The sequence below is a fragment of the Mustela lutreola genome, chromosome 13 (genome assembly GCF_030435805.1).
Source record: "Mustela lutreola isolate mMusLut2 chromosome 13, mMusLut2.pri, whole genome shotgun sequence".
Lineage (NCBI taxonomy): Eukaryota > Metazoa > Chordata > Mammalia > Carnivora > Mustelidae > Mustela > Mustela lutreola.
The window spans coordinates 64,153,285-64,176,254 of record NC_081302.1 but is presented as its reverse complement, the minus strand read 5'-3'; the positions used below and the strand labels follow the sequence as shown (position 1 = coordinate 64,176,254).

General features: G+C 35.6%; 1 protein-coding gene and 1 pseudogene across 1 annotated transcript in view; one reads left to right on the top strand and one right to left on the bottom strand.

The window, feature by feature from the left end:
• LOC131814146 (mitochondrial ornithine transporter 1-like) overlaps window positions 1–22,970 on the bottom strand; it is a 395,300-nt pseudogene that overhangs the window by 320,786 nt on the left and 51,544 nt on the right.
• Window positions 1–22,970, top strand: part of LOC131814150 (phosphatidylinositol 3,4,5-trisphosphate 3-phosphatase TPTE2-like) — a 73,280-nt gene that overhangs the window by 27,858 nt on the left and 22,452 nt on the right. The window contains exons 9-11 of the mRNA XM_059144887.1: window positions 21,220–21,280; window positions 22,303–22,384; window positions 22,488–22,576. Of these exons, the coding sequence (XP_059000870.1) occupies window positions 21,220–21,280; window positions 22,303–22,384; window positions 22,488–22,576 (232 nt within the window). The remainder of the gene's footprint in view (window positions 1–21,219; window positions 21,281–22,302; window positions 22,385–22,487; window positions 22,577–22,970) is intronic.

Sequence of the window (22,970 nt, the reverse complement as noted above, 5' to 3'; positions counted from 1 at the left end):
AGATTGAGCCCAGTGTTGGGCTCCACACGCTCAGCACAAATTCTGCTTGAGGTTATTTTCCCTCTTCCTTTGCCCCTCTCCCTGCTCACTCACACTCATGTACTTTAAATAAATAAGTAAAATCTTAAAAACAAACAAACCAATAAATAAATAAATAAATGGGATGGTTGGATGTCTCCATGTGATGTCTCATGCTCCAACAGACTAGTTCAGGCTTGTTCATGTGGTAGCAGTGGCAAAGGTCCCACAAACAGCAAGCAAAAGAATACAGAGGCCTTGACAGCCCAGGTTCAAACTAGTATAATGTGGCTTCTATGTCATTCTGTGGTACAAAGAAAATTTACAATTCAATCCAGATTCAAGGAGTAGAACAGACTGCATCTCTTGATGGCAGGAATTGCAATAAATTATGGTCATTTTTATAGTCTTATCATAAGAGAAAAGGATGAGAATTCTTTAAATAAAATAAATGTTCTTAGGTTTTAAGTTATAGTGGAAGCATACTGCCTTAGATTCTGTGGATTTCCCCTATTATGGAGTCAGCCATGAAGAAAATAGAAAACAATAACACACTTGTGTTCACTGTGGAGTCAAAGCCAACAAGCACGAGATCAAACAGGCTGTGAAGAAGCTCTAGGACATTGATGTGGCCAAGGTCAACACCCTGATCAAGCCTGATAGAAGAAGGCATGTATTTCATGGGCTCCTGACTGTGATACTTTGGATGTTGCCAACAAAATTGAGATCATCTAAACTGAGTCCCGCTGGCTAAATCTAATTTCTTTTACCATAACTAATAAATTATTAATTCAAACATAAAATGATGTTTAATATGAAATTCCAGTTAAAAGCCATCATTTAAGAAGTTTGCATATGCTATATATTAGTATAATTTATATTATTATATCAATATGATATAATTATGTATATGTCTGCATATAAGTCTACACATAAACATGCATATATTATTATGCTTTTGTTGGGGCATAACAAATACTATAAATTGCTCTAATCTTAAGTGGCTCTTGATGAAATTATATATAGGTTATATATGCATTTAACCAACATCCCTATCAATATATAGAACATTTCTTGCTCTTTCTTAGTCAATATCCCAACACACTGGAGGTAATTATTAGTAAAAGTAGAAATTAAAATTAGTAAAAAGTGAAAATTAGTTTTACTTTTTCTTGAATTTCACATAAGTGGAATCATATAATACATCTTTTTTGACTGACATTTTAATTCCCCAAATCTGAGATTCCTTCAATATTGTTGTACAGTTCTTACAACATTTACATATTTATTACTTGTGATAACTTTAGTATTTACTGCTATCTAAAATTCTATATTAAAAGCCCTAGTATTTAGGGGTACCTGGATGGTTCTGTTGGTTAAGCAGCTGCTATCAGCTCAGGTCAAGATCTTGGAGTCCTGGGATCAAGCACTGTGTTGTGCTCCATGTTCAGTAGGGAGCCTTCTTCTCCCTCTGGCCATACCCCTGCTCATGCTTACATGCTCTCCCTCTCTCTCTGTCTCTCTCAAATAGGTAAATAAAATATTTATTATTATTATTTTTTTTTCTATAAACATATATTTTTATCCCCAGGGGTACAGGTCTGTGAATCACCAGGTTTACACACTTCACAGCACTCACCAAAGCACATACCCTCCCCAATGTCCATAATCCCACCCCCTTCTCCCAAACCCCCTCCCCCCGGCAACCCTCATTTTTTTAAAAGCCCTGTTTACAAACAAGCATTCTATTTACATACAGGGATCATACAATTATACACCACTTCATGAAGACAGTGAAGGTGTTACATTCTATAACATCTACTTTACAGAAATTTTTAAAAAATCAAAAGATACAGCTGAAGAAACAGGTATAAATTTGGGGGCTAGTAATTTTGATAGGGAAGTTGTACAAGTCACATGACTTAAATATGTGAATTAAAAATCATGCATTTGGGGTAGTCATTATGCTTTGTGTTGAAATAAAAAAAGAACACTGGCTGTTAAAGAATCATGTTAAAAAATATTTAATGCACTTCAAAATGTTGTACAAATTATTGTGGTTTCTATGCACCCCTAAACCTTTAGTCATCTAGTTCAAGTATATCACTAAAGTGATACATTAATTCTTCCAGTACAATGGCATATTTCATTCTATTGACCATTGCATACTCTAGAATATTTTAGAAAAAAATGTGTAATATTCACAAATATTCTGAAAAACAAGCAGTGCAGTGAACCTGCCTAGTGCTTCTGAGATGGTCTCATGTCAGCTTAATAAGTATTCATTCTATAAAATAATAAGCTAATGTTTGAATAATTGCCAAGACAAAAAATATTTTCTCAAAAATCATGAAGTCTTTTTATCAAGCACCACAAAAGGAGATAGAAGAATTTTAGTTTGAACAGAATCTCTTGGACTGTGCTTAACCTGGAACTTTAGCTTAGTTTCCAAGATTTCAGAAGGACCAGATCTTGAATTACAGACAGACTCCAATCAAAAAGTTTTGGCTGTTGGGCTCTTTCCATGATTTGGCTGTTGACCATTGACTGATGATGGATAAAGAAGATGTGTGCAATAGATATATAATGGAATATTACTCAGCCATCAAAAATGATGAAATCTTGCCATTTACAACAATGTGGATGGAAACAGAGTGTATTAAGCTAAATGAAATGTTAGAGAAAGACAAATATATGATTTCAATTTTGTGTGGAATTTAAGAAACAAAGCATGAACATAGGGGAAATGGAGGAAAAATAAGATTAAAAAAAACAGGGGTGCCTGGGTGGCTCAGTGGGTTAAGCCTCTGCTTTCAGCTCAGGTCATGATCTCAGGGTCCTGGGATCAAGTCCTGTGTTGGACTCTCTGCTTGTCAGGGAGCCTGTTTCCTCTTCTCTCTCTCTGCCTACTTGTGATCTTGCTCTGTCAAATAAATTAATAAAATCTTTTTAAAAATGGGGAGGTAAACTATGAGAGACTCTGTAGTTCAAAGAACAAACTCAGGGTTGCTGGAGGGGATGTGGAGTAGGGGATGGGTTAAATGGGTGATGGGCATTAAAAAAGGCGCTTGTGGGGATAAGAACGGGGTGTTAAATATAAGTAATAGGAGTGCCTGGGTGGCTCAGTGGGTTAAAGTCTCTGCCTTCAACTCAGGTCATGATCCCAGGGTCCTGGGATCGAGCCCTGCATCAGGCTCTCTGCTCAGCAGGGAGCCTGCTTCCTCCTCCCTCTCTGCCTGTTTCTTTGCCTACTTGTGATCTCCGTCTGTCAAATAAATAAAATCTTAAATAAATAATTAAATAAATAAATAAATAAAAGTGATGAATCACTGAATTCTACTCCTGAAACCAGTACTACACTATATGTTAACTAACTTGAATTTAAATGAAAAATAAAAATAAAAAATGCTCAACTTTACAACAGTGTGAAAGTGATAAGCATTCAGTAGACCTCACACTTTGAAGTTTGAAGTTTGATCTTTTCCCAGGCTAGTGATCTGCTGTGCAATTATTTTCATCAGCTGCAGTTCCCAGCAGCTATGTGATCATGAGCGTGTACAGTTGATACCCTGACAACAATTGTGTGTCTGTATAGCCATGTTTGTTTTTTCTACTCAGTGCAGTATTCAATATATTACATGAGACATTCAACACTTTACTACAAAATAGACTTCCTATCAGATGATTTTGTCCAACTATAGGATAATGTGTTTTTGAGCACAATTAAGGTAGACTAGGCTGCTTTGTTTTGTTGACGGTTTCCTTTGCTGTGCAGGAGACTTTTATCTTGATGAAGTCCCAAAAGTTCATTTTTGCTTTTGTTTCCCTTGACTTTGGAGATGTGTCTTGGAAGAAGTTGCTATGGATGATGTCGAAGAGGGTTACACTGCCTGTATTCTTCTCTAGGATTTTGATGGATCCCTGCCCATGTTGAAGTCTTTCATCCATTTAGAGTTTATCTTTGTGTATGGTATAAGACAATGGTTAAGTTTCATTCTTCTGTACATAGCTGTCCAAGTTTCCCAGCACCATTTATTGAAGAGACTGTCTTTTTTTCCACGGATATTTTTTCCTGCTTTGTTGAAGATTAGTTGACCATAGAGTTGAGGGTCCATATCTGGGCTCTCTACTCTGTTCCGTTGTTCTATGTGTCTGTTTTTGTGCCAGTCCCATGCTGTGTTGGTGATCACAGCTTTGTAATAAAGCTTGAAATCAGGCTATGTGATGCCCCTAGCTTCATTTTTCTTTTTCAACATTTCCTTGGTGGTTCGAGATCTTCTCTGATTCCATACAAATTTTAGGATTGTTTGTCCCAGTACTTTGAAAAATACCTTTGGCATTTTGGCATTGGAGGTATAGATTGTTCTGGGCAGCCTAGATAGTTTAACAATGTTTATTCTTAAAATCCATGAGCATGGAATATTTTTCCATCTTTTGTGTCTTCTTCAATTTCTTTCATGAGTGTTCTGTAGTTCCTTGAGTACAGATCCTTTACCTCTTTGGTTAGGTTTATTCGCAGGTATCATATGGTTGTTGGTGCTATAGTAAATGGAATTGATTCTCTAATTTCCCTTTCTATATTTTCATTGTTAGTGTAGAAGAAAGCAATGGATTTCTGCACATTGATTTTGTATCCTGCCATATTACTGAATTTCTGTATGAATTCTAGTAATTTTGGAGTAGAGACTTCTGGGTTTTCTACATAAAGTATCATGTCATCTATGAAGAGAGAGAGTTTGACGTTAGAAGATATTTGTAAATGACATTATAGATAAAGGACTGGTATCCAAGATGTATGAAGAACTTCTTAACCTCAACCCCCAAAAAACCAATTAAGTCAAAAAATGGGCAGAAGACATGAACAGATGCTTCTCCATAGAAGACATACGAATGTCTAACAGACACATGAAAAAAAGTTCAATATCATTAGCCATCAAGGAAATTCAAATTAAAACCACATTGAGATACCTCCTTACACCAGATAGAATGGCAAAAATTGACAAGGCAGGAAACAACAACAGAGAAAGGGGAACCCTCTAACACTGTTGGTCGGAATGTAAGTTGGTACAGCCACATTGGAAAACAGTATGGAGGTTCCTTTATTAAAAATAGAGCTACCCTATGACCCAGCAGTTGTACTACTGGGCATTTACTCCAAAAATACTGATGTAGTGAAAAGAATGGGTACATGCACCCCAGTGTTCATAGCAGCAATGTCCACAATAGCCAACCTATAAGGAGCTGAGATGCCCTTCAACAGATGAGTGGATAAAGAAGATGTGGCTCAAATATACAATGTAAAATTACTCGGCCATCAAAAAGGATGAATACCCATCATTTGCATCAACATGGTTGGAACTGGAGGGGATTACACTAAGTGAAATAAGTCAAGCAGAGAAAGACAATTATCATATGGTTTCACTTATATATGGAACATAAGGAATAGTGTGGAGGACATTAGGAGAAGGAAGGGAAAAATGAAGTGGGGGAAATCAGAGGGGGAGATGAACCATGAGAGGCTATAGACTCCAGGAAACAAACTGAGGGTTTCAGAGGGGAGGGCGGGTGGGGGAATGGCTTAGACTGGTGATGGGTATTAAGGAGGGAATGTATTGCACGGAGCACTGCGTTATACACAAACAATGAACCACAGAACACTACATCAAAAAATAATGATGTACTGTATGGTGACTAACATAACATAAAAAAGAAAAGGTAGGCTAGGCTAAGTTATGATGTTGGGTAGGTTTCATGTATTAAATGTATTTTTTACTTTTAATATCTTCAATCAAAAAGGGTTTATTGGGAACTAACCCCATCACAAGTCAAGGAATATATGTAGTCAGAAAGAAACTGCCTTGAGAGAGATGAACTCAGTGATTATCAATTGAAAAAAAAGTATCGATTTTATTCATCTCTTAGACAAACAGAAAAATAAAACATTTTCCCCCATGGAATAACATGTATATAATGATATAAATGTATATTATACATAATTTTATAATTTATAATGATATAAATGTATATTATACATAAATATACAGTGTACAATAATATATATTATATATTAAATAATAGTCATAAATATATAATTTGATATTACTATAATAGGATAATACATTTCCCTCTTAGAGTAGTACGTGTTTAAATATGTATCTTATATTATGTAGTATGTAATTTATATGTAATTTACAATTACATGTAAATTATATGTAGTATATTCTATTTATAAATACATATTGCATATATATTTATGTATATACTCATCTCCTAAAAACACAAAAATAACATTTTCCCCTTAGGATAATATACGTGTATTTATATGTAATATATGTTAAACTACACAATATAGGATATATAAAATATGGAGTTATATACAATACATTTAGTATAAGTTATATAAATATAAATTTCGTTTATGGACATATATAAATTAATCTTTTATAGAAGCAGGAAAACAAAACCTAGAAAAATAGATGTATATTTAGATATAGTTATATCTAACTATATTTTTATATTTATATATAAAAATAAAACATATATATATTAACATGTTCCTATAATCAAATTTAATATACACAGTATATATTTTATATAAGTACATATTTTTAGTTTATACATTATGTAATTATATGATAAATTCTATAAATTTATAAACTAGATAATTTATAATATATCATTGAGTTGTATATTATATATAATAGTTTTTATATAATCATATAACATATTATATATTTTACATAAAACATATTATATTGAATGGTATATTATGTATATTATATATTACATGGCATATACTATATTACATATAAACACATATTATTCTAAAGGGATAAATTTTATATTTTCCTGTAAGAGATAAATATAGGTAATATGTATTTATAAGTAGTATGGAACTAACACAAAGACATATAGTTCATATGGTAAAATGTTGAAACTGACCAAAATATGAAAACTGCTAAAGCTGTCAGAAAAAGACAAGACAAAAAGCTTTCGTGTATATCTATAAACTAAAGGTGACACTCTCCAAAGGTTTAAAAATTGTTATTGCTACTTCCATTTAAAAATTTGAATTATAGGGGTATCTGGGTGACTCAGTTGGTTAAGTGTCTTATTCTTGGTTTTGGCCCAGGTCATGATCTCAGGGTCCTGGGACTGAACCCTGGGTCAAACTCTGGGCTCATGGAGGAGCTGGCTTGAGGGTTCTTTCCATCTCCCTCTGCCCCTTCCACCACTCATGCATGTGCACACTCTTGCACTCTCTCCCTGTCTCAGATAAAAGCTTTTCTAAAAATAAAATAAAAAATTTAATTCTAAATTTAAAAAAAAACTATATACAAACCAAAATTTAACCGGTGGCCCCAGCCCCCTCCAAAAAAAAAAAAAAAATCAGTACTAAGCAAGACCCAGAACAGTTCATAATTTACAGTTCTGCATGAACAACTCTCTTAGGACTTATCCAATAACGTACTTTATTTTAAAATCTGCTTATCTTGTAAAACTAATTTTGCCGACTTTATTTCATTAAAATTTCATACAGTGTAAAAGTAGAACTGTACGTAAATAATCCATCTAGAACTTCTGTAACATCATCATTTTTTTCTGTAGATGATTCTGAGATTGTCTCATTTTACTGGTATTGGACCTTACTCATTCTTTGTCTCCTGGCAGTTAGAACTACTGCTTCCAAGGCCTGTATTTTCACTGCCTTCAGGAAATAAATCTTTCTCAGCTTGAAACAGATGAGGTTCATCCATTTGATTATTTTTCCTCAGAAGTTTCATCTCTTCATTCATAGTTAAATTTTCCCAGTCAACATTGAATATGATCTTTATTTCCTTTATCTGTTTGATCTTCTTTTTCTAGCTCCTTTAGATATAAGTTTAGATTGTGTATCTGAGACTTCTACTTGAGGTGGGCCTGTATTGCTCTAAACTTCCCTCTTAGAATAGCTTTTGGTGCACCCCAAAGATTTTGAACCATTGTGTTTCATTTTCACTTGATTTCCTCTTTGTCTTTTGTCTTTGTTTTTGTCCCTTTGTCTTTTCCTTTTTATCTTTTGATTTCCTCTTTAATTTCTTGATTGACCTGTTCATTGTTTAGTAGCATGTTATTTAATCTCCATGTATTGGTGATCTTTCCAGATTTCTTCTTGTTGTTGATTCTTAGTTTCATAGTTGTAGTCAGAAAAGATGCCTGCTATGACTTGGATCTTCGTGAATTTGTTGAGACGTGTTTTGTGGTCTAATTTGTTCTCTGTTCTGGACAACATTCCATGTGTCCAGAATGTATATTCTGCTGCTTCAGGATGGAATGTTCTGAATGTATCTGTTAATTCAATACGGTCCCATGTGTTATTCAAAGCCATTGTTTCCTTGATGATTTTCTGTTTGGATGACCAGTCTATTGATGTAAGTGAGGTGTTAAAGTCCTCTAGTACTATTGTATAACTCTCAGTTACTTCTTTTATGTTTGTTATTACATGCTTTATGTATTTAGGTACATAAATATTTACAACTGTTATATCTTCCTGTTGTATTGTTTGATTTATGATTATATAGTGTTCTCTTTGTCTCTTGTTATAGTCTGTTTTAAACTCTATTTTGATTGACATAAGTATTGCTATCCCGACTTTCTTTTCACATCCATTTGCATGCATTCTCCATCTCTTCACTTTCAATGTGCATGTGTCTTTAGGTTTGCAATGAGGCAGCATATAGCTGGGTCTTGGTTATTTTTTCCCATTCCATCTCTTTATGTCTTTTGATTGGAGCATTTAGTCCATTTACATTCAAAGCAATTATCGATGGATATGTATTTGTCATTGTTACTTGTTTCATAGTTGTTTTGGTAGTTCTCTCTTTCTTTCCTGCAGAAGATGTAACATCTTCTGCATATAATAGACCATATTGAGTCAATGGTCACTTACGTTTGAATTCATTCTTTACTCCTTTCCTCTCCACAATTTAGGTATGTGGTGTCATACTTTACTTTTACTTTCTAAGTATGCTCACTGTTTTTATAGTTATACTTACTTTAACTGCTTTTGTGCTTCCCACTTTTCTTACTCCTGCTGATTTTTGAAATTCCATGTTTTAAGCCCCACTGGTTGTAAGAACTCACAAAATTAGGCCCTTCTGGTTTTCAAAGCCAAATGTAATGGGGATTCATCTTCCCTACATGGGGTCCCTGATGTGGAGGTTTGTTTTTCGCCTCTCACCATGCCTGCAGCATCCCTCCCTCTTGCAGACAGTTGTATGGTTCTCTTTAGCTCCAGACCATGTCTCTGTCCTTACTACCCTCTTTCAGTGGCCCCTTCTCTACATTTAGCTGTGGAGTTTGTTCTGTCAGTCTCCGTGTCATTTTTTGGGTTATTTACACTGATGCATTTATTTAGTTTTATCTGTGTGAGGCGATGAGCTGAAAGTCCTCCTATTCTACCATCTTCCCCAGGAGACTTTGATATTATTTTAAATGGTATTTTAAAGTTTTGTTTTCTTATTGGCTGCTGTAATATCTATATATCTATAAATCTATATCTATATATCTACATTTCTATATATATCTATATAGATATAGATATCCAGTACACTTCATAAATTCATACATTCAGCAGACACATGAGAAGATACTCAACATCATCCATGACCAAGGAAAATGCAAATCAAAACCACAATAATACCTCACACCTCTCAGAATGGCTAAAATCAACAACACAAGAAACAACAGGTGTTCGTGAAGATGTTGCAAAAAGGAACCCTGTGCACTGCTGGTGGGAATGCAAACTGGTTGCAACCACTGTTGAAAAGAGTGTGGAAGTTTCTCCAAAACAAAAAATAGACATACTCTGTGACCCAGGTATTTACCCAAAGAAAACAAAAGACACTAATTCAAAATGATACATCTAGGTTCATCCATGTTGTTGCAAACGGCAGGATCTCATCTTTTTTATGGCTCAATAATGTTCTTTGTGTATATATACCACCTCTTCTTTAGCCATCCATTTTGATGGACACTTGGGTTGTTTCCATATCTTGGCTTTTGTAAATATTGATGCAGTAATGGTGTACCATAGAGGTACAGATACCGGTGTGAATGAGTATTTCTGTTTTCTTTAGGTAACCCAATAGTGAAATTACTGGATCATATGGTAATTCTATTTTTATTTTTTTTTCAAGAACCTCTGTACTGTTTTCCACAGTGGGTGTACCAGTTTGCATTCCTACCACCAGTGCACAGGGTTTCTTTTTCTCCATACCCTCACCAACACTTATTTCTTATCTTTGATTTTAGCCATTCTGACAGGTATAAAGTGATAGCTGATTGTGATTTTGATTTGCATTTCCTTTTCCTCTTTTCATGTCTGTGTTGGCCATCTCTATATCTTCTTTGAAAAAAATGTCAATTCAGAGGAAAAAGTCTATTCAGGTTTTCTGCCCATTCTTAATGGAATCATATTTTGGGGGGTGTTGACTTGTATACGTCCTTTATATATTTTGAGTATTAACTCCTTATCAGATATATCATTTGCAAATATCTTCTTCCATTCGGAAGGTGGATTTTTAGTTTTGTTGGTGGTTTCCTTCACCATACAAAAACTTATCTGGAATAGTCCTAATAGTTTATATTTACTTTTGTTTCCGTTGACTGAGGACACATATCTAGAAAGATGTTGCAATGGCTGATGTCAAACAGTTTACTGCCTATATTTTCTTCAAGAAGTTTTATAGTTTCAGCTCTCACATTTAGGTCTTTAATCCAGTGTATTTATTTTTGTAGCAAAAAGGAACAAAATGATCATTCTTTTGCATTCTTTTAGCTGTCCAGTTTTCTCACCACCACTTATTGAAGAGACTATCTTTTCCCCTAGTGTACATACAGTCTTGTCTCCTTTATCCTAGATTAATTTTCCCTACTAGTGTGGATTTATTTCTGGGCTCTCTAATCTGTTCAGTATGTCCATTTTTGTACCAGTACCATACCATTTTGATTACTATAGCTTTATAATATATCTCATAATCTGGTTTGTCTTCAAATTCTTTCATCAGCATTTTATAGTTTTCAGAGCACAGATCTTCCACCTCTTTTGTTAAGTTTATTTCTAGGTTATTTTATTCTTTTTGGTGCAATTGTAAATCAAATTGTTTTCTCTTTATGCTACTTCATTATTAATGTACAAAAAAACCAATTTCTGTGCATTAATTTTGTGTCCTGAAACTTTACTGAATTCATGTATTCTAATTGTTTTTTATTAGGGTTTTAGGGTTTTCTCTGTATAATATCATGTTATCTGCAAATAGTGACAGTAACTTCTTCCTTACCTAATTGGATGCTTTTTTTTTTTTTTTTTTCTTTTCTGATTGCTGTGGTTAGAGCTTCCGGGGGTATGCTGAATAAAAGTGGTTAAGAGTGGGCATCCTTGTCTTGTTTCTGATCTTAGAGGGAAAACTCTCAATTTTTCACCATTGAGTATGACATCAGCTGTGAGTTTGTCATATATGACCTTCACTGTGTTGAGGTATGTTATTTCTAAACCCATTTTTTGGAGAGTTTTATCATAAATGGATGTTGAATTTTGTCACATGCTTTTCTGCATCTGTTGAGATGATTGCATGGTTTTATACTTCATTTTGTTGACTCGGGGGATTGATTTGCAAATATTGAGCCTTTCTTATGAACCTGGAATAAATCCCACTTGATCATGGTGAATGTTCCTTTTAATATATTGTTAAATATGGTTTACTAATATTTTGTTGAGAATTTTTGCTTCTGTGTTCTTCAGTGATAATGTTTTATAGTTTTGTTTGTTTTTTTGTAGTGTGTTTGTCTGTTTTGGTATCAGGGTAATGCTGGCCTCATTAGGCTGTACTTCAAAGCTATACTTTCTTTGCTATTGTTTTGGAATAGATTGAAGACAATAGGTATTAACTCTTTTTTAAATATTTGGTAAATTCACCTATGATCTGTCTGATCCTGGAATTTGTTGGGAGTTTTTTGATTAGGAATTCAATTATGTCAGCAATAATTTGGTTTTCAAATTTGTATGTCTTCCTGATTCAGTTTAGGATGACTGTATGTTTCAAGCAGTTCATCTATTTTTTTCTAGGTTATCTGATTTTTTGACATATAATTTGTTTCTGGTACACTCTTATACTCTTTCGTACCTCTATGGTGTTCTTTGTTAACTTTTCTGTCTCTGGTTTCATTCAGTTCCTTTTGTTTTCTTCTCCTTATCAGTCTGCTAAAGATTTATTGAATTTTTTATGTTTTGAAAGAATTGGTTCTTTATTTCATTGGTCTTTTCTTTTTTCTTTTTTTTTTTTTTTAAAGATTTTATTTATTTGACAGAGAGAAATCACAAGTAGATGGAGAGGCAGGCAGAGAGAGAGAGAGAGAGAGAGAGAGAGAGAGGGAAGCAGGCTCCCCACGGAGCAGAGAGCCCGACGCGGGACTCGATCCCAGGACCCCGAGATCATGACCTGAGCCGAAGGCAGCGGCTTAACCCACTGAGCCACCCAGGCGCCCCTCATTGGTCTTTTCTATTCTTAAAGACTCTATTTCATTCATTTATGCTCGATTTTTATTAAATCTTTCCATCTACTAATTTTGGGCTTTACTTTTTTTTCTAGTTTTTTTAGGTTTTTAGATGGAGGTTTTTCTTCTATCTTTGGGTTGGCTGGTATCTCTATAAATATCCCTTTTAGGACTGTTTTCTCTGGGTCTCAAAGATTTAGACTATTGTGTTTTCATTTTCATTTGTCTCCATATATTTTTTAATTTGCTCTTCATTTCTTTGTTGACTCATTTGTTGCTTGGTAGCATGTTGTTTAATTTCCACCTGTTTGGTTTTCCAATTTTTTTTCTGTAATTGGTTTCTATTTCACCCCATTGTGATTAGAAAATATACACGATATGATTCAATCTTTTTAAATGTATTGAGACTTGTTCTTTGGCCTACCGTGTGATATATCCTGGAAAACATTCTGTGTGCATATAAAAAGAATTTGTATTCTGTTGTTTTTGTGTGGCAAAACAACAGAATATTTATCTGTTAGTTCCATCTGACCTACTGTATTGTTCAAAGACACACTTTCCTTATTGATATTCAGCCTGTATGATATATCTATTTAAAAAGTGCTGTGTTGGGGCGCCTGGGTGGCTCAGTGGGTTAAAGCCTCTGCCTTCGACTCGGGTCACGGTCCCAGGGTCCTGGGATCCAGCCCCGCATCGGGCTCTCTGCTCAGCAGGGAGCCTGCTTCCTCCTCTCTCTCTGCCTGCCTCTCTGCCTAGTTGTGATCTCTGTCTGTCAAATAAATAAATAAATAAATCTAAAAAAAAAAGTGTGTTAAATTCCCCTACTCTTATTGTATTACTCTTTCTCCCTTTATGGGTATTAATATTTACTTTAAATATTTAGGTGTGCCATTGTTGGGTACATAGATATTTATAATTGTTGTATCATCTTGTTCAATTGATTCTTTATCATTATGCAGTGCCTTCTTGTAAGTCTTAAAGTTCTGCTTTTTGTGATATAAATATTGTCACCTTGGGGTTTTTTTCCACTTCCTTTTGCATGAAATATCTTTTCCATCCATTCACTTTCAGCCTGAGTGTGTCCTTATATCTGAAATGAGTGTCTTGTAGGCAATGTGTAGTTGTGTTTTGTTTTTTGTCCACTGGGCCACCCTATGCCTTTTGATTGGAGTGTTGAGAGCACTTATATTTAAGTAATTATTTTCAGTGTGTACTTACTGTCATTTTGATTATTTTCTAGTTGTTTTTGTGGTTCTTCTCTGTTACTTCTTGTTCTCTTTACTTAAGATTATAAATTTCTGTAGTGTTATTCTTGACTTTCCTTCTCTTTTTTGTGTATCTTTTATAAGTTTTGTGTTGGTGTTTACCATGAGGTTTATATGCGACATTCTATGTATACATCATTCTAAATTAAGTTGATGGTCATTTAAGTTCAAGCACATTATAAAAAACTTTTTAAATCCTTCCTCCGGTATTGTGTTTATGTTGTCATATTTTACATCTTTTTATAATTTTCTTACTTCTAATTAAGGCCTTTTCTCTTCCACTTTAAAAGGTTCCTTTAACATTTCTTTTAAGCCTGGTTGGGTGGTGATGAACTCCTTTAGCTTTTGCTTGTCTAGGGAACTCCATCTCTCTCTCTCTCAATTCTAAATAAAAACCTTGCTGGGTAGTTTACTTGGTTGCAGGTTTTTTCCTTTCAGCACTTTGAATATGTCATGCCTATCTCCTCTGGGCTGCAAAGTTCCTGCTGAAAATTCACCTGATAGCCTTATGGGGTTTCCCTTTTTGTAACTTTTTGCTTCGCTCTGACTGCCTTTAAAATTCTCTTTATCATTAACATTTGACATTTTAATTATTCTGTGCTATGGTGTGGCCCTCATTGGGTTCATCTTGCTTGGAATTCTATGGGTCCTGAACCAGGATGTTACTTCCTTCCCCAGGTTAGGGGCGTTTTCAGCTATTATTTCTTCAAATATATTTTCTACTCCTTTCTCTTCTCCTTCTGGGGCCCCAATAATGCAAATGCTTACTTATTTGATGTTGTCCAAGAGATCCCTTAACCTATGCTAATTTTTAAAAATTCTTTTTTTGTTTTTGATATTCAGCTATCTTCTAGATCACTTATGTGTTCTGCATTTGCTAACTTATTGTTGATGCCATCTAGTAGTTTTTCATTTCAGTTATTACATTCTTCAACTCTGATTTGTTCTTTTTGTTTTCTATCTCTTTGTGGAAGTTATCCCTGAGTATTTCACTTTTTTCTCTAGACCAGTGAGCACCTTTATGATCATAACTTTAAACTTTTTACCAGGCAAATTGATTAGCTCTGTTTTGTTTTGTTTTATTATTTGAAGCATATTCCTTTGCCTCCCAATTTTTCTTGATTTTCTGTATTTGCTACTATGATTAGAAAAGCTTCTTACCCAAAACTTGAAGGAATGGTTGTGTGTATAGTTGTCCCTTGTGTACACTTGTGTTCCTAGTAACTTTGAGGGGCTGGCTAGAATTGTGGCTTGTGTGATCTGTGGGTACTGGGGCGCTCCATGGGAAGGCTGCCCTGGTGGGATGGCCATAACTGAAGTGTGTCTGAGTCAGGTCATTCCTGGAGCTGTCTACATAGAGAGAGCACCCTGGTAGCACAGCTGAAGGTGAAGTGGCTATAAGCAGAGGGTCCTAGGGCTCTACACACTGAGAGGACCCTTACAAATTGGTTGAAGTGGGTGAAAGCTATGTGTCCCATGGCTCTCCATGCAGATACTGCTGAGGTGGAGCACAAGCTTAGGGAGGTCCTGGTGCACCCTGCACAAGTGGCACCTCAGCAGAACAGCTGTTGAAGTAGGTGTCAGTGAGGGTGCCTCAGGCTCTCCACACACAACTACTCCCTGGCAGAACTATTGAAGCTGAGGTGGGTGTAGGCCAGGGTGTCTCAAGGTGCTTACTGCAAAGGGCTCCTTGGCAAGTTAGCTGGAGCCAATGCAACTGTGAACCAGGTGGTCCCAGCACATTCTCTGCAGTAAGTGCCCTAGCAAGCTATCTGAAGCCAATGCAGTGGGGGCCTACAATGTTTCAGGGTGCTTTGCATGCATATGACTTTGATACAATGGCTGGAGGTGTAGTGGGTGCCTAGCAGGAGTGTCCCAGTGTGTGTCATACTAGGGCCATTTTGATAGAATGGCTGGGATTCATGTGGGCTAGGGGCCCAGGGCTCACTGGGGCTCTATACCAGCTTGGATGTGTAAACCGTGCTTCTATCTACACTATCTAGGTAGAAGGGGAGCATGAACTGTGACACTCAACAACCTGTCCAATCTCGAGAGATTTCTAGGAGCTTCCCTAGCATTTGGTGGAGTTCTAGGGCTACATTTTTTTTTTAAATCCTAGTTGCCCTTTTCAACCATGGCTTATTTTCTTGCCCTAAGGCAGATGAATCTCTAACTGAACCCTCAGTATTGTCCCTCCCCTCTATGGTTCACAGTGTCAGAGGTGGGGCTTCCCTTCATTGCTTTGCCTCCCTCTCTCTTGCAGTTCTCTATGTAGCTTCTTTATCTTATGTTATGCAGAATCTGTTCAGTCATCCTTCAGTTCTTCAGGAGGAACTATTCTGTTAATATTTGTAGATTTGGTGTGGCCATGGAGAAGGTGAAGTCAGGGTCTTCCTACATCACCACTGTGGAATGGAATCTCAGTTTTCCTTATCAGCTGCTCTATAATGACCTTACCTCACTGCTCTCTAATGATCATATGGCCATCCCACCATATACCTGGGGTATGTGGGGTAACTCCTATCTGCTCCATATGTTTTCATCCTTTATTAGGCTAGCCTGGGTGTGTTCTTATGTAACAGCAAAAAGGCAAGAGCCAGAGTGGTATCTTATAAAGGTTTTTGAAGTTACTTGCTTTATGTCATTCCGTTGACCAACTAAATTCATATGATATAGTCCAATAGGGGAGGATTAAGTATTTGAATCTTTCATGAAATCACTTAAGGCAGGGAAGCTTTTCTATACATGCAAAAAATTAAAAACAATAACTAGTCCATAGTCATAGTCTTGGGACTTGGGCAGTCAAAATCAATTTACAAATGTTCAAAAAGGTCTTAAGGAGAGTGTGAACCACATCTTATCTAGGTTATGTTATTTGTAAGACATGATTCTACTACTCCCTTGACCAATTTTGAAAAATTTTCCAAACTGCTATTTAATGTGGAAATTTCTTTATTCATTCCATAATGGGAATAGTTTGAAGTAATTTGACCAGAACCATTGGATGGATTATGGCACTTTAGGGTAGCCATCTTCAAATTGCCAGAATCCATCTCTAGGGATAGAGCATCCTTTGCCAATATTACTTTTCAGTAGGTTGGGCTGAGAGCTGTGAGTTAATTACAACTTGTTTAAATGGATTCATTTTTCTTTGTAGATTTAGTGGTGATAAATATAAATTTAGCAACACTTAATATTGGCTAGGGTATTAAAAAGCCACAAACTTCATTAAGTATGTAAAGTCAAAGCAAAGACATTACTCTTGGCTTCTAGAGTTTTCTCTAGACCATTGAGATTTTTTTTTTTCAGTTCTTAACACTTATCTCCTTGGGTTATTGACAAAGTTCTAATAAACCATGATCTTTTTACCATTTTTAATAGACATAATAGAAGAGGTGATAAATCATCAGTTTTCATAAAACTCATGAATCATGAACCACCCCCCAAATCATATCTACTGTCCATATGAATATTTACCTTCCTCTTTTGCTGAGTGTAGGCTTATGTCTGAGCTATTAGTTCAGGTACATGGGCTGACTGAGAATGAGGCAGTTGAGCTATGCTGGTGCTTACACGTTCAATGATAACAACGTGTAATGGACAGAGCATGTCTTTGTTGTTTTTAGGATGAAAGCCATCTACAAACTAACAAGTTGGACTAGAGGGTGTGAAATTCAGATATTGGCATGATTAATTTCTGAGAGAATGCAAAATGGTCATGTAGTTCCCCTTCACTCTTAAGAGGGAATAAATGTGCAGGATTAGACTTTGAGCAATGGATAGTAATATGTAGAGCAATGGACAGTAACATGTAGAGCAAACAGTAAGATTTCATATGCAGTAAATTTGCTAATATAAATGTCAAGTGTTTCTGAGAAGTAGCAAGATTGGACATATGTGGGAATAAGGAAGCAAGCACTATGGTGGAAGTGTCAAGTGTGGCCAGTGCTGCCATGGCATGCAGGCAAAGAGGTTGCACTTTCATCTCCAGATCATGGAATGTGCTAAGATAGACAGCCGCTTCCAGTGTAAACTCTTCTGGTTAGTTAATATTTTGTGAACACAGAGAAAGGGTTGGCCTATTTAGGACAAAGTTGGAGGTTATTGCAAAAAGGGTTTCAAAGAGTAGACAGCATTTTTCACTTTCCCAAGAGTTTCTGGAATTGTAAACTTAAGGCTATTGAGAAAAAGGAGATCTACATTACCTACATTGCTAAAAATCTTCTTAGTTATCTTTTAGTTTTTGACCTTGGTACAATTATATATTCTTTATTCTGGTTGAGGACAAAAACTATACATCTAGTCCCCCAAAATGTGGTTTCTTGGCAGAGTTGAACTGTCTTTTAGATGCTTTTTGTCTCTGTTGAGCTAGTTAGTTTAAGAGGTATTTATAGTCTTCAGATCAGAAGAAGATTTATAGTCTTCAGATCAGAAGATTTACTATACTAAATCTATAGTATTTAGATCAGAAAACATAGCAGCAAGTTATCTTTGTATTGAGTCAAGGATGGACTCTTGGAGAAAATTCAGAACTTGAGATCATTTTTTAAAAACGTATAGAGAAATATGAGGTGATTTTTAAAAAATTCCTAAAACTTAGCCATTCAAGTATTTTTTAAAGATTTTTATTTATGTATTTGACAGAGAGAGAGATATCACAAGTAGGCAGAAAGGCAGGCAGAGGGGGAGGGAGATGCAGGTTCCTTGCTGAGCAGGGAGCCTGATGCGGGGCTCGATCCCAGGACCCTGAAATCATGACCTGAGCTGAAGGCAGAGGCTTAACCCACTGAGCCACCCAGACGCCCCCCAGGTTTTTCATTTTCTTTTTTTTTTTTATTAAAAAAGCAAATGCTGAATGTCCATAAGTGTGGTATACTAAGGAAGACTGCACAGAAATTAAATACTGTGAAATGTTTGCTTATTGAGAGAATGAAGGGCAAAACGGTATTCTAATGCTTGTGTGGTATTTCATTAGTGCTATAATCATGCTTGAATGTTGGATAGTTAGGTGTCATTAACATTAATAATGCGACTGGTGGTGTGTATTATGGAGGGCATGTAGTGCATGGAGCACTGGGTGTGGTGCATAAACAATGAATTCTGGAACACTGAAAAGAAATTTTAAAAAAACATTAATAATGCAGCATCAGAGGCACAAAGGTTTAAAGGCATAAAGCCTTTTCTCATATGTTCCTAGGAATTAAATACCCTGGTAATGGAGTATGAGTATTTTGGGGATTCTCAATATATATTACCAAATCCAAGGGATTATGTTAGCAATAAATCAAAATCTTTATTTTCATGCCATCTTTGCGAACATTGGATTTTCTCATTTGAAAAGGAAAGGGCTAATTTCATGGGTGAAAATGGGATTTTTTTTTTTTAATAGCTATGTTTTTTTTTTTTTAATTTTTTATTTTTTATAAACATATATTTTTATCCCCAGGGGTACAGGTCTGTGAATCACCAGGTTTACACACTTCACAGCACTCACCAAATCACATACCCTCCCCAATGTCCATAATCCCACCCCCTTCTCCCAAACCCCCTCCCCCCGGCAACCCTCAGTTTGTTTTGTGAGATTAAGAGTCACTTATGGTTTGTCTCCCTCCCAATCCCATCTTGTTTCATTTATTCTTCTTCTACCCACTTAAGCCTCCATGTTGCATCACCACTTCCTCATATCAGGGAGATCATATGATAGTTGTCTTTCTCTGCTTGACTTATTTCGCTAAGCATGATACACTCTAGTTCCATCCATGTTGTTGCAAATGGCAAGATTTCATTTCTTTTGATGGCTGCATAGTATTCCATTGTTTTATTGTTGTTTAGACTTCTCTGTTGGTGAGGTGAACACTTATCTATATAGTTTGTTATGCAGTTAAATTTTCTCTTTAATGAATTTATTTATGTCCTAGGCCCATTTATCTATAAGTTGAGGGAGTATTATTTAAATTGTTTTGGGTTACTAGTTTATACTAGTATAACTAGTTTATAGTTAATATTAGACATAGTTCCCATTCACTCCATTTTACTGAAAATGAATCTTGTTTATTGCACTGTGGCATTTTTTTATGGAGATCTCCAATTTTTAAAGTCGAACCTAAATCTGTTGATCTTCCATTGATTCAATATTTTGTTTTTCTTGATCTAAAGAATTGATTAATATGCACTTGAACTTCCTAGAGATATTTGTGGGTTTTTAAAAATCTCTGATTCTTTACTCCATCTGGATTTCATTTTAGTGTAAAGGATCTCATGAAATCTTGATGCATATGAGTCTATTCCCCCATTCCAGCATTTTACAGACTCAGAGTATTTATCTTTTTTATTTACTATTTCCTACTGACAATTTAACCACTTGATCATTTTGATGTTTTTTCTTTTTCTCAATATGAAGCTAGTAAACATTGGTCAGGGTAGTATACTCATCAATTTTTAAGCCTTTTTACAGTCATTTTGTTGTACAGAGACACATGGTCTGTGTGTGTTTCAAATGGATAAATTTGGTAGAAATACTGTATTTGTATGTGATAGTAACTGTACTTTAGGTCACTATTTCTTATTTGAAAAGTTATGCATATATGCATATTTGTGTGTGTGCGTGTGTGTGTGTATATATATGCACATACACGCATATGTATTCATTTTAGAAAGTATGCAAAGGTGATCCAAAGTCTCCATATTGCCACCACTTAATTAAAATTTAATATAATGTGTTTTTTTTATCATGCATGTATAGACACACAATCATACCACACATTTTTGCATTATTTATTCATTTAAATAGTGCATAGGTTGATGGTAATATCCAGATCATGATCTAAAAAAACTATCTATTTGGGCACCTGGGTAGCTCAGTTAGTTTAGCCTGTGATTCTTGGTTCTGGCTCAGGTCATGATCTCAGGGTTGTGAGATGGAGGCCCACATCAGGCTCCATGCTAAGTGGGGAGTCTGCTAAAGATTCTCTCTCCCCACCCCCTTCCTCTTACTCATGTTCTCTCTCTCTTTTTTCTAAAATAAATCAATCTTTTAAAAAAATTTTAAAAAATAACCTATCTATTCAAAAATAGATCTAGATAAGAATCATATATTACTACGAAATCATAATTTTCACCTACTTATGTAAGGCTAGATAAATGTCTCTGGTAGCTTTAAGCAATGTGTATTTGTAGTAGATGTTATTCAGGTAGTCATGCACAACATTGTGGACTATTTGAAAACCATGAGTGGATAAGCTAGGACTTGGAATGTAGGTACTCTATTCTCTAAATCTCCCCTAAAAGGTGCTAAGTGAAGGACAAGTAAATAAAAGGTAATGACCATTCTGGCTTGCTCCTAAGGAATAGCTTATATTGATGCCATATGGATTTATGTATGATATGTGTCTATTTTTTCTAGGAAGTTGTGCGGTTCTTAGATACCAAACATCGAGAACACTATCAAATCTACAATCTATGCAGTATGTACATGGCCAGATATTTTGCTACTATTGATATGAAACAGATCACTACATATAAGATGATTCAGTCTTCACATTTCATTTAACCATAAGTATTTGGTGGGTGATGGGAAGTGAGTTTAAAAATCTCCATCTCGCATTGGTTCTGTTTTGTAGGGGAAAAAATATCTCAATAGTATAAATGCCCTGTCGGGGAGACAGGAAGCTTAAGTTGAGGCAGAGCCATTTTGGGTAGAATCTGCTCTAGTGGTGTTAGGTTTAGGGAAATACTTCTGTTTTCCCTGCTGGCTTGTGTTTTGAAGACAGACAATTCAAAAAATACATTTCCTAATTCACTAGGAGTGGGGTGTGAGGAGAGCAAAACCCAAATATGAAAAAAATCCAAATAGTCAATAAACAAGGGAAAATATGCTCAAAAACAAAACCTGTAGAAAAGAGATTATATCCCACCTAGTATTCTGTCTTGTTTTTTCCTCTTCCTGTATATTAAACAGACATTTTCAGGAGGCAAGCATTCTGGTTGGCCACATTTACTTCTGCTCTGTGGTAATATGATGAGTAACCTACTATAAAATTAAAAGTAAGGCCTGTTAAGTCCAAATAAGTTGGGTTACTCAAGATGGACAAACCACTGCTATCTCTGTTTTTCAGACCCTTAATATTCTTAAAAGCAACAAGAGCCAGTAAGAAAGCTCCTTTTAATGCTGGTTAAGGGGGATGCCTGGGTGGCTCAGTTGGTTAAGCATCTGCCTTTTGCTCAGGTCATGATCCCAGAGTCCTGGGATCGAGTCCCAAATCTGGCTCCCTGCTCAATGAGGAGCCTGTTTCTCTCTCTCCCTCTGCTACTCCCCCTGCTTGTGCGCTTGCTCTCTCTCTCTCTCTGACAAATAAATAAATAAAACCTTTAAAAAAAAGTTAAGGTGGATAAGGCATTTATAATAAAAAGTAGAACTTCTTCATAACTTGATCATTTACTGTGTTTATTAGGCATATGTATCTGACCTATGTATTATTTATTTTAGGTGAAAGAGCTTATAATCCTAAGTACTTCCATGACAGGGTCCAGCGAATCAAGATTGATGATCACAATGTCCCCAGTCTAAGGTAAATTTCATGCCAAGATGGCTGTCAAAAGAAATCTAAATATATTGGACTTGATTTTTTGGATGAATTTTAATTCAACTAAAAATTTTACATTTGAAATCAGTGAGATGGTGGCATTCGCCAAGGAAGTGAATGAGTGGATGTCTCAAGATGACAAAAACATCGTAGTGATTCACTGTAAGGGAGGCAAAGGTAAAAATATTTTTTAATTTTTCTTTTTCTAAATAAATATTAATACATTAAAGTACAAGAAGAAGGTACATACTGTTATTAGTATTAATAGTTGTTAAAATTTTGGAAGGGGTGTTGCCTAGGTGGCGCAATGGTTAAGCACTGACTCCTGGTTTCAGTTAAGGTCCTGATCTCAGGGTGGGGAGATCCAGTCCTTCACCAGGCTCTGCACTCAGCACAGAGTCTGCTTAAGTTTCTCTCTTCCCCTGCCCTTCTGCTCCCCACCCTGCTCTCTCTCTTTCTCTCAAATCTCTCAAATAAATGAATACATTTTTTTTAAAAATAGTGAACATTTTTTGATGTTTGCTTCAAAACTAAAGGAAGAGAAGGAAAGGAAGTGGGGGGTGGAAGGTGA